At 56.2% G+C, this 11,848-nt stretch overlaps 1 protein-coding gene across 1 annotated transcript in view; it reads left to right on the forward strand.

The window, feature by feature from the left end:
• Positions 1-9,274, forward strand: part of LOC144489676 (uncharacterized) — a gene marked incomplete at its 3' end in the record, with an annotated part of 50,370 nt that extends 41,096 nt beyond the window's left edge. The window contains exons 8-10 of the mRNA XM_078207537.1: positions 674-845; positions 7,120-7,235; positions 9,203-9,274. Coding sequence (XP_078063663.1) covers positions 674-845; positions 7,120-7,235; positions 9,203-9,274 — 360 coding nt within the window. The remainder of the gene's footprint in view (positions 1-673; positions 846-7,119; positions 7,236-9,202) is intronic.
• Positions 9,275-11,848: the final 2,574 nt, after the last annotated feature.

The raw sequence follows: 11,848 nt of genomic DNA on the forward strand, positions 1-11,848 counted from the left end.
CCTTAGTGTCCAAAGATGTGCGGGTTAGGGGGATTGGCCATGCTAAATTGTCCCTTAGTGTCCAAAGATGTGCAGGTTAGGTGTATTGGCCGTGCAAAATTGCCCCTTAGTGTCCAAAGATGGGCAGGTTAGGTGGATTGGCCATGCTAAATTGCCCCCAAGTGTCCAAAGATGTGCAGGTTAGGTGGATTGGCCATGCTAAATTGTCTCTTAGTGTCCAAAGATGTGTAGGTTAGGGTGGATTGGCCATGCTAAATTGCCCCCAAGTGTCCAAAGATGTGCAGGTTAGGGGGATTGGCCATGCTAAATTGTCCCTTAGTGTCCAAAGATGTGTAGGTTAGGTGGATTGGCCATGCTAAATTGTCCCTTAGTGTCCAAAGATGTGTAGGTTAGGTGGATTGGCCGTGCTAAATTGTCCCTTAGTGTCAGGGGGACTAGCTAGGGTAAATGCATGGGGTTATGGGGATAGGGTGGTATTGTGGTTGGTGCAGACTCGATGGGCCAAATGGCCTCCTTCTGCACTGTAGGATGATATGATTCTAGAGAGGGGAGGAGGAGGGAGGGAAGATGAAGGGGGACGGGAAACGGTGGGGGGTGGCGGGACGCGAGGGGGGGGTAACTGTCTGTCTCTCTCTCGCTGTAACACTGATCCCCGCTGTCCTGCTTTGCTCAGACAGGGCTCCCCAGCGGCTGACGGACTGGAGACCCTGTCGCGGGTGGTTCTGCTAAACGGGGTTCCCGTCACAGAGCGTGAGGAGCCCCCCGATGTGGGTGGCAGCACCCCGAAGGCACGCAATCGACACCATCGCGGTGGCCACTGCCAGGACACTGTGACCAGAGAACAGGTCAGAGCGGCTGGAGGGGGTTACAGAGATAGGGAGGGGGTGTAGGGGGCTTGAGGAGGTTACAGAGATAGGGAGGGGGTGTAGGGAGCTGGAGGAGGTTACAGAGATAGGGAGGGGGTGTAGGAGGCTGGAGGAGGGTTACAGAGATAGGGAGGGGGTGTAGGAGGCTGGAGGAGGGTTACAGAGATAGGGAGGGGGTGTCGGGGGCTGGAGGGGGTTACAGAGATAGGGAGGGGTGTAGGGGACTGGAGGGGGTTACAGAGATAGGGAGGGGGTGTAGGGGGCTGGAGGAGGTTACAGAGATAGGGAGGGGGTGTAGGGGGCTGGAGGGGGTTACAGAGATAGGGAGGGGGTGTAGGGGGCTGGAGGAGGTTACAGAGATAGGGAGGGGGTGTCGGGGGCTGGAGGAGGTTACAGAGATAGGGAGGGGGTGTCGGGGGCTGGAGGAGGTTACAGAGATAGGGAGGGGGTGTAGGGGGCTGGAGGAGGTTACAGAGATAGGGAGGGGGTGTCGGGGGCTGGAGGGGGTTACAGAGATAGGGAGGGGTGTAGGGGACTGGAGGGGGTTACAGAGATAGGGAGGGGTGTAGGGGGCTGGAGGAGGTTACAGAGATAGGGAGGGGGTGTAGGGGGCTGGAGGAGGTTACAGAGATAGGGAGGGGGTGTAGGGGGCTGGAGGAGGTTACAGAGATAGGGAGGGGGTGTAGGGGGCTGGAGGAGGTTACAGAGATAGGGAGGGGTGTAGGGGACTGGAGGGGGTTACAGAGATAGGGAGGGGTGTAGGGGGGCTGGAGGGGGTTACAGAGATAGGGAGAGGGTGTAGGGGGCTGGAGGGGGTTACAGAGATAGGGAGAGGTGTAGGGGGCTGGAGGTGGTTACAGAGATAGGGAGGGGTGTAGGGGGCTGGAGGAGGTTACAGAGATAGGGAGGGGTGTAGGGGCTGGAGGAGGGTTACAGAGATAGGGAGGGGGTGTAGGGGCTGGAGGAGGTTACAGAGATAGGGAGGGGGTGTAGGGGGCTGGAGGAGGGTTACAGAGATAGGGAGGGGGTGTAGGGGCTGGAGGAGGTTACAGAGATAGGGAGGGGGTGTAGGGGCTGGAGGAGGTTACAGAGATAGGGAGGGGGTGTAGGGGCTGGAGGAGGTTACAAAGATAGGGAGGGGGTGTAGGGGGCTGGAGGAGGTTACAGAGATAGGGAGGGTGTGTAGGGGGCTGGAGGAGGTTACAGAGATAGGGAGGGGATGTCGGGGGCTGGAGGGGGTTACAGAGATAGGGAGGGGGTGTAGGGGGCTGGAGGGGGTTACAGAGATAGGGAGGGGGTGTAGGGGGCTGGAGGAGGGTTACAGAGATAGGGAGGGGTGTAGGGGCTGGAGGAGGTTACAGAGATAGGGAGGGGGTGTAGGGGGCTGGAGGGGGTTACAGAGATAGGGAGGGGGTTACAGAGATAGGGAGGGGGTGTAGGGGGCTGGAGGAGGTTACAGAGATAGGGAGGGGGGTAGGGGCTGGAGGAGGTTACAGAGATAGGGAGGGGGTGTAGGGGCTGGAAGAGGTTACAGAGATAGGGAGGGGTGTAGGGGGCTGGAGGAGGTTACAGAGATAGGGAGGGGGTGTAGGGGGCTGGAGGAGGTTACAGAGATAGGGAGGGTGTGTAGGGGGCTGGAGGAGGTTACAGAGATAGGGAGGAGATGTCGGGGGCTGGAGGAGGTGACAGAGATAGGGAGGGGGTGGAGGGGGCTGGAGGGGGTTACAGAGATAGGGAGGGGGTGTAGGGGGCTGGAGGGGGTTACAGAGATAGGGAGGGGGTGTAGGGGGCTGGAGGGGGTTACAGAGATAGGGAGGGGGTGTAGGGGGCTGGAGGGGGTTACAGAGATAGGGAGGGGGTGGAGGGGGCTGGAGGGGGTTACATAGAACAGTACAGCACAGAACAGGCCCTTCGGCCCACGATGTTGTGCCGAGCTTTATCTGAAACCAAGATCAAGCTATCCCACTCCCTATCATCCTGGTGTGCTCCATGTGCCTATCCAATAACCGCTTAAATGTTCCTAAAGTGTCTGACTCCACTATCACTGCAGGCAGTCCATTCCACACCCCAACCACTCTCTGCGTAAAGAACCTACCTCTGATATCCTTCCTGTATCTCCCACCACGAACCCTATAGTTATGCCCCCTTGTAATAGCTCCATCCACCCGAGGGAATAGTCTTTGAATATTCACTCTATCTATCCCCTTCATCATTTTATAAACCTCTATTAAGTCTCCCCTCAGCCTCCTCCGCTCCAGAGAGAACAGCCCGAGCTCCCTCAACCTTTCCTCATAAGACCTACCCTCCAAACCAGGCAGCATCCTGGTAAATCTCCTCTGCACTCTTTCCAGCGCTTCCACATCCTTCTTATAGTGAGGTGACCAGAACTGCACACAATATTCCAAATGTGGTCTCACCAAGGTCCTGTACAGTTGCAGCATAACCCCACGGCTCTTAAACTCCAACCCCCTGTTAATAAAAGCTAACACACTATAGGCCTTCTTCACAGCTCTATCCACTTGACTGGCAACCTTTAGAGATCTGTGGATATGGACCCCAATATCTCTCTGTTCCTCCACAGTCTTCAGAACCCTACCTTTGACCCTGTAATCCACATTTAAATTAGTCCTACCAAAATGAATCACCTCACATTTATCAGGGTTAAACTCCATTTGCCATTTTTCAGCCCAGCTTTGCATCCTATCTATGTCTCTTTGCAGCCTACAACAGCCCTCCACCTCATCCACTACTCCACAGAGATAGGGAGGGGCTGTAGGGGCTGGAGGAGGTTACAGAGATAGGGAGGGGTGTAGGGGCTGGAGGAGGTTACAGAGATAGGGAGGGGGTGTCGGGGATTGGAGGAGGGTTACAGAGATAGGGAGGGGGTGTAGGGACTGGAGGAGGTTACAGAGATAGGGAGGGGGTGTAGGGACTGGAGGAGGTTACAGAGATAGGGAGGGGTGTAGGGGGCTGGAGGAGGTTACAGAGATAGGGAGGGGTGTAGGGGCTGGAGGAGGTTACAGAGATAGGGAGGGGGTGTAGGGGCTGGAGGAGGTTACAGAGATAGGGAGGGATGTAAGGGGCTGGAGGAGGTTACAGAGATAGGGAGGGGGTGTAGGGACTGGAGGAGGTTACAGAGATAGGGAGGGGTGTAGGGGGCTGGAGGAGGTTACAGAGATAGGGAGGGGTGTAGGGGCTGGAGGAGGTTACAGAGATAGGGAGGGGGCTGGAGGAGGTTACAGAGATAGGGAGGGGGTGTAGGGGGCTGGAGGAGGTTACAGAGATAGGGAGGGGGTGTAGGGGCTGGAGGAGGTTACAGAGATAGGGAGGGGTGCAGGGGGCTGGAGGAGGTTACAGAGATAGGGAGGGGTGTAGGGGCTGGAGGAGGGTTACAGAGATAGGGAGGGGGTGTAGGGGCTGGAGGAGGGTTACAGAGATAGGGAGGGGGTGTACGGGGTTGGAGGAGGTTACAGAGATAGGGAGGGGGCTGGAGGAGGTTACAGAGATAGGGAGGGGGCTGGAGGAGGTTACAGAGATAGGGAGGGAGTGTAGGGGGCTGGAGGAGGTTACAGAGATAGGGAGGGGTGTAGGGGCTGGAGGAGGTTACAGAGATAGGGAGGGGTGTAGGGGCTGGAGGAGGTTACAGAGATAGGGAGGGGGTGTAGGGGCAGGAGGAGGTTACAGAGATAGGGAGGGGTGTTGGGGGCTGGAGGAGGTTACAGAGATAGGGAGGGGGTGTAGGGGGCTGGAGGAGGTTACAGAGATAGGGAGGGGGTGTAGGGGGCTGGAGGAGGTTACAGAGATGGGGAGGGGGTGTAGGGGGCTGGAGGAGGTTACAGAGATAGGGAGGGGTGTAGGGGCTGGAGGAGGTTACAGAGATAGGGAGGGGGTGTAGGGGCTGGAGGAGGTTACAGAGATAGGGAGGGGGCTGGAGGGGGTTACAGAGATAGGGAGGGGGTGTAGGGGCTGGAGGAGGTTACAGAGATAGGGAGGGGGTGTAAGGGGCTGGAGGAGGTTACAGAGATAGGGAGGGGGTGTAGGGGCTGGAGGAGGTTACAGAGATAGGGAGGGGTGTAGGGGCTGGGGGAGGTTACAGAGATAGGGAGGGGTGTAGGGGGCTGGAGGAGGTTACAGAGATAGAGAGGGTGTGTCGGGGCTGGAGGGGGTTACAGAGATAGGGAGGGGGTGTCGGGGGCTGGAGGAGGTTACAGAGATAGGGAGGGGGTGTCGGGGGCTGGAGGAGGTTACAGAGATAGAGAGGGTGTGTCGGGGCTGGAGGGGGTTACAGAGATAGGGAGGGGGTGTCGGGGGCTGGAGGAGGTTACAGAGATAGGGAGGGGGTGTAGGGGGCTGGAGGAGGTTACAGAGATAAGGAGGGGGTGTAGGGGCTGGAGGAGGTTACAGAGATAGGGAGGGGGTGTAGGGGGCTGGAGGAGGTTACAGAGATAAGGAGGGGGTGTAGGGGCTGGAGGAGGTTACAGAGATAGAGAGGGTGTGTCGGGGCTGGAGGGGGTTACAGAGATAGGGAGGGGGTGTCGGGGGCTGGAGGAGGTTACAGAGATAGGGAGGGGTGTAGGGGCTGGAGGAGGTTACAGGGATAGGGAGGAGTGTCAGGGCTGGAGGAGGTTACAGAGATAGGGAGGGGTGTAGGGGCTGGAGGAGGTTACAGAGATAGGGAGGGGGTGTAGGGGGCTGGAGGAGGTTACAGAGATAGGGAGCGGGTGTAGGGGGCTGGAGGGGGTTACAGAGATAGGGAGAGGGTGTAGGGGGCTGGAGGGGGTTACAGAGATAGGGAGGGGGTGTAGGGGGCTGGAGGAGGTTACAGAGATAGGGAGGGGGTGTAGGGGGCTGGAGGAGGTTACAGAGATAGGTAGGGGGTGTAGGGGGCTGGAGGGGGTTACAGAGATAGGGAGGGGTGTAGGGGCTGGAGGAGGTTACAGAGATAGGGAGGGGGTGTAGGGGGCTGGAGGAGGTTACAGAGATAGGGAGGGGTGTAGGGGCTGGAGGAGGTTACAGAGATAGGGAGGGGGTGTAGGGGGCTGGAGGAGGTTACAGAGATAGGGAGGGGTGTAGGGGCTGGAGGAGGTTACAGAGATAGGGAGGGGGTGTACGGGGTTGGAGGAGGTTACAGAGATAGGGAGGGGGCTGGAGGAGGTTACAGAGATAGGGAGGGGGCTGGAGGAGGTTACAGAGATAGGGAGGGGGTGTAGGGGGCTGGAGGAGGTTACAGAGATAGAGAGGGGTGTAGGGGCTGGAGGAGGTTACAGAGATAGGGAGGGGTGTAGGGGGCAGGAGGAGGTTACAGAGATAGGGAGGGGTGTTGGGGGCTGGAGGAGGTTACAGAGATAGGGAGGGGGTGTAGGGGGCTGGAGGAGGTTACAGAGATAGGGAGGGGGTGTAGGGGGCTGGAGGAGGTTACAGAGATGGGGAGGGGGTGTAGGGGGCTGGAGGAGGTTACAGAGATAGGGAGGGGTGTAGGGGCTGGAGGAGGTTACAGAGATAGGGAGGGGGTGTAGGGGCTGGAGGGGGTTACAGAGATAGGGAGGGGGTGTAGGGGCTGGAGGAGGTTACAGAGATAGGGAGGGGGTGTAGGGGCTGGAGGAGGTTACAGAGATAGGGAGGGGGTGTCGGGGCTGGAGGAGGTTACAGGGATAGGGAGGGGGTGGAGGGGCTGGAGGAGGTTACATAGATAGGGAGGAGTGTAGGGGCTCGAGGGGGTTACAGGGATAGGGAGGAGTGCCGGGGCTGGAGGGGGTTACAGGGATAGGGAGGGGTGTAGGGGCTGGAGGAGGTTACATAGATAGGGAGGGGTGTAGGGGCTGGAGGAGGTTACATAGATAGGGAGGGGTGTAGGGGCTGGAGGAGGTTACATAGATAGGGAGGGGTGTAGGGGCTGGAGGAGGTTACAGAGATAGGGAGGGGGTGTAGGGGGCTGGAGGAGGGTTACAGAGATAGGGAGGGGTGGAGGGGGCTGGAGGAGGTTACAGAGATAGGGAGGGGGTGTAGGGGGCTGGAGGGGGTTACAGAGATAGGGAGGGGTGTAGGGGCTGGAGGAGGTTACATAGATAGGGAGGGGTGTAGGGGCTGGAGGGGGTTACAGAGATAGGGAGGGGTGTACGGGCTGGAGGGGGTTACAGGGATAGGGAGGAGTGTCGGGGCTGGAGGAGGTTACACAGATAGGGAGGGAGGGGATGTGAAGGCATCGTGGGGATTGGAAAATGAGGATGTTACTCGGTGTCTGTGTTTCTTACAGCGACAGGATTCCTCCGGACGGGAAAAGCTCGGAAAAGTCTCGCGATTTCGCATTCGGAAAACTCCAGTGAAATCTCAGACCAACCTCACCCCCATGGGTCTACCCAAACCAACACGGTAAGCGTCTGTACACTGACTGGTGTCTCTCAGTCCCCTCTCTCTCTCAGGGAGATGTCTGTCCACTGACTGGTGTCTCTCAGTCCTCTCTCTCTCTCTCAGGGAGATATCTGTACACTGACTGGTGTCTCTCAGTCCTCTCTCTCTCTCTCAGGGGGATATCTGTACACTGACTGGTGTCTCTCAGTCCCCTCTCTCTCTCTCTCAGGGAGATATCTGTACACTGACTGGTGTCTCTCAGTCCTCTCTCTCTCTCTCAGGGAGATATCTGTACACTGACTGGTGTCTCTCAGTCCCCTCTCTCTCTCTCAGGGAGATATCTGTACACTGACTGGTGTCTCTCAGTCCCCTCTCTCTCTCTCTCAGGGAGATATCTGTACACTGACTGGTGTCTCTCAGTCCTCTCTCTCTCTCGGAGATATCTGTACACTGACTGGTGTCTCTCAGTCCCCTCTCTCTCTCTCAGGGGGATATCTGTACACTGACTGGTGTCTCTCAGTCCCCTCTCTCTCTCTCAGGGAGATATCTGTACACTGACTGGTGTCTCTCAGTCCCCTCTCTCTCTCAGGGAGATATCTGTACACTGACTGGTGTCTCTCAGTCCCCTCTCTCTCTCTCAGGGGGATATCTGTACACTGACCGGTGTCTCTCAGTCCTCTCTCTCTCTCTCAGGGAGATATCTGTACACTGACTGGTGTCTCTCAGTCCCCTCTCTCTCTCTCAGGGAGATATCTGTACACTGACTGGTGTCTCTCAGTCCCCTCTCTCTCTCTCTCAGGGAGATATCTGTACACTGACTGGTGTCTCTCAGTCCCCTCTCTCTCTCAGGGAGATATCTGTACACTGACTGGTGTCTCTCAGTCCCCTCTCTCTCTCTCAGGGAGATATCTGTACACTGACTGGTGTCTCTCAGTCCCCTCTCTCTCTCTCTCAGGGAGATATCTGTACACTGACTGGTGTCTCTCAGTCCCCTCTCTCTCTCTCTCAGGGGGATATCTGTACACTGACTGGTGTCTCTCAGTCCCCTCTCTCTCAGGGAGATATCTGTACACTGACTGGTGTCTCTCAGTCCCCTCTCTCTCTCTCAGGGAGATATCTGTACACTGACTGGTGTCTCTCAGTCCCCTCTCTCTCTCTCAGGGAGATATCTGTACACTGACTGGTGTCTCTCAGTCCCCTCTCTCTCTCTCAGGGGGATATCTGTACACTGACTGGTGTCTCTCAGTCCCCTCTCTCTCTCAGGGAGATGTCTGTACACTGACTGGTGTCTCTCAGTCCTCTCTCTCTCTCTCAGGGGGATATCTGTACACTGACTGGTGTCTCTCAGTCCCCTCTCTCTCTCTCTCTCAGGGAGATATCTGTACACTGACTGGTGTCTCTCAGTCCTCTCTCTCACTCTCAGGGGGATATCTGTACACTGACTGGTGTCTCTCGGTCCCCCCTCTCTCTCTCTCAGGGAGATATCTGTACACTGACTGGTGTCTCTCAGTCCCCTCTCTCTCTCAGGGTGATATCTGTACACTGACTGGTGTCTCTCAGTCCCCTCTCTCTCTCTCAGGGAGATATCTGTACACTGACTGGTGTCTCTCAGTCCCCTCTCTCTCTCTCTCAGGGAGATATCTGTACACTGACTGGTGTCTCTCAGTCCCCTCTCTCTCTCTCAGGGAGATATCTGTACACTGACTGGTGTCTCTCAGTCCCCCCTCTCTCTCTCAGGGAGATATCTGTACACTGACTGGTGTCTCTCAGTCCCCCCTCTCTCTCTCAGGGAGATATCTGTACACTGACTGGTGTCTCTCAGTCCCCCCTCTCTCTCTCAGGGAGATATCTGTACACTGACTGGTGTCTCTCAGTCCCTTCTCTCTCTCCCAGGGAGATATCTGTACACTGACTGGTGTCTCTCAGTCCCTTCTCTCTCTCCCAGGGAGATATCTGTACACTGACTGGTGTCTCTGTCTCTCTTGTAGACTGAATAAGAAGGAGTTTAGTCTGGAAGAAATTTACACAAACAAGAATTACAAAGCACCGACAGAGAAACGGTAAGAGCTCTGCAGATATGTTTGCTGGGAGTGTTTGATGGGGGACAGTGTAGTGGGAGCTTTACTCTGTATCTAACCCCGTGCTGTACCTGTCCTGGGAGTGTTTGATGGGGGACAGTGTAGTGGGAGCTTTACTCTGTATCTAACCCCGTGCTGTACCTGTCCTGGGAGTGTTTGATGGGGGACAGTGTAGTGGGAGCTTTACTCTGTATCTAACCCCGTGCTGTACCTGCCCTGGGAGTGTTTGATGGGGGACAGTGTAGTGGGAGCTTTACTCTGTATCTAACCCCGTGCTGTACCTGTCCTGGGAGTGTTTGATGTGGACAGTGTAGAGGGAGGTTTACTCTGTATCTAACCCCGTGCTGTACCTGTCCTGGGAGTGTTTGATGGGGACAGTGTAGAGGGAGCTTTACTCTGTATCTAACCCCGTGCTGTACCTGTCCTGGGAGTGTTTGATGGGGGACAGTGTAGAGGGAGCTTTACTCTGTATCTAACCCCGTGCTGTACCTGTCCTGGGAGTGTTTGATGGGGACAGTGTAGAGGGAGCTTTACTCTGTATCTAACCCCGTGCTGTACCTGCCCTGGGAGTGTTTGATGGGGACAGTGTCGAGGGAGCTTTACTCTGTATCTAACCCCGTGCTGTACCTGTCCTGGGAGTGTTTGATGGGGACAGTGTAGAGGGAGCTTTACTCTGTATCTAACCCCGTGCTGTACCTGTCCTGGGAGTGTTTGATGGGGACAGTGTAGAGGGAGCTTTACTCTGTATCTAACCCCGTGCTGTACCTGTCCTGGGAGTGTTTGATGGGGACAGTGTAGAGGGAGCTTTACTCTGTATCTAACCCCGTGCTGTACCTGTCCTGGGAGTGTTTGATGGGGACAGTGTAGAGGGAGCTTTACTCTGTATCTAACCCCGTGCTGTACCTGTCCTGGGAGTGTTTGATGGGGACAGTGTAGAGGGAGCTTTACTCTGTATCTAACCCCGTGCTGTACCTGTCCTGGGAGTGTTTGATGGGGGACAGTGTAGAGGGAGCTTTACTCTGTATCTAACCCCGTGCTGTACCTGTCCTGGGAGTGTTTGATGGGGACAGTGTAGAGGGAGCTTTACTCTGTATCTAACCCCGTGCTGGACCTGCCCTGGGAGTGTTTGATGGGGACAGTGTAGAGGGAGCTTTACTCTGTATCTAACCCCGTGCTGTACCTGTCCTGGGAGTGTTTGATGGGGACAGTGTAGAGGGAGCTTTACTCTGTATCTAACCCCGTGCTGTACCTGTCCTGGGAGTGTTTGATGGGGACAGTGTAGAGGGAGCTTTACTCTGTATCTAACCCCGTGCTGTACCTGTCCTGGGAGTGTTTGATGGGGGACAGTGTAGAGGGAGCTTTACTCTGTATCTAACCCCGTGCTGTACCTGTCCTGGGGAGTGTTTGATGGGGACAGTGTAGAGGGAGCTTTACTCTGTATCTAACCCCGTGCTGTACCTGTCCTGGGAGTGTTTGATGGGGACAGTGTAGAGGGAGCTTTACTCTGTATCTAACCCCGTGCTGTCCCTGTCCTGGGAGTGTTTGATGGGGGACAGTGTCGAGGGGGCTTCACTCTGTATCTAACCCCGTGCTGTACCTGTCCTGGGAGTGTTTGATGGGGGACAGTGTCGAGGGAGCTTTACTCTGCATCTCACCCCGTGCTGTACCTGTCCTGGGAGTGTTTTGATGGGGGACAGTGTCGAGGGAGCTTTACTCTGTATCTAACCCCGTGCTGTACCTGTCCTGGGAGTGTTTGATGGGGGACAGTGTCGAGGGGGCTTCACTCTGTATCTAACCCCATGCTGTCCCTGTCCTGGGAGTGTTTGATGGGGGACAGTGTCGAGGGAGCTTTACTCTGCATCTCACCCCGTGCTGTACCTGTCCTGGGAGTGTTTGATGGGGGGACAGTGTCGAGGGGGCTTCACTCTGTATCTCACCCCGTGCTGTACCTGTCCTGGGAGTGTTTGATGGGGGACAGTGTAGAGGGAGCTTCACTCTGTATCTAACCCCGTGCTGTCCCTGTCCTGGGAGTGTTTGATGGGGGACAGTGTCGAGGGAGCTTCACTCTGTATCTAACCCCGTGCTGTACCTGTCCTGGGAGTGTTTGATGAGGACAGTGTAGAGGGAGGTTTTACTCTGTATCTAACCCCGTGCTGTACCTGTCCTGGGAGTGTTTGATGGGGACAGTGTAGAGGGAGCTTTACTCTGTATCTCACCCCGTGCTGTACCTGTCCTGGGAGTGTTTGATGGGGACAGTGTAGAGGGAGCTTCACTCTGTATCTAACCCCGTGCTGTCCCTGTCCTGGGAGTGTTTGATGGGGGACAGTGTCGAGGGAGCTTCACTCTGTATCTAACCCCGTGCTGTACCTGTCCTGGGAGTGTTTGATGGGGGACAGTGTCGAGGGAGCTTTACTCTGTATCTAACCCCGTGCTGTCCCTGTCCTGGGAGTGTTTGATGGGGGACAGTGTCGAGGGAGCTTTACTCTGTATCTAACCCCGTGCTGTCCCTGTCCTGGGAGTGTTTGATGGGGACAGTGTAGAGGGAGCTTTACTCTG

The sequence above is a fragment of the Mustelus asterias genome, unplaced genomic scaffold, assembly GCF_964213995.1.
Source record: "Mustelus asterias unplaced genomic scaffold, sMusAst1.hap1.1 HAP1_SCAFFOLD_2431, whole genome shotgun sequence".
NCBI classification, from domain to species: Eukaryota; Metazoa; Chordata; class Chondrichthyes; order Carcharhiniformes; family Triakidae; genus Mustelus; species Mustelus asterias.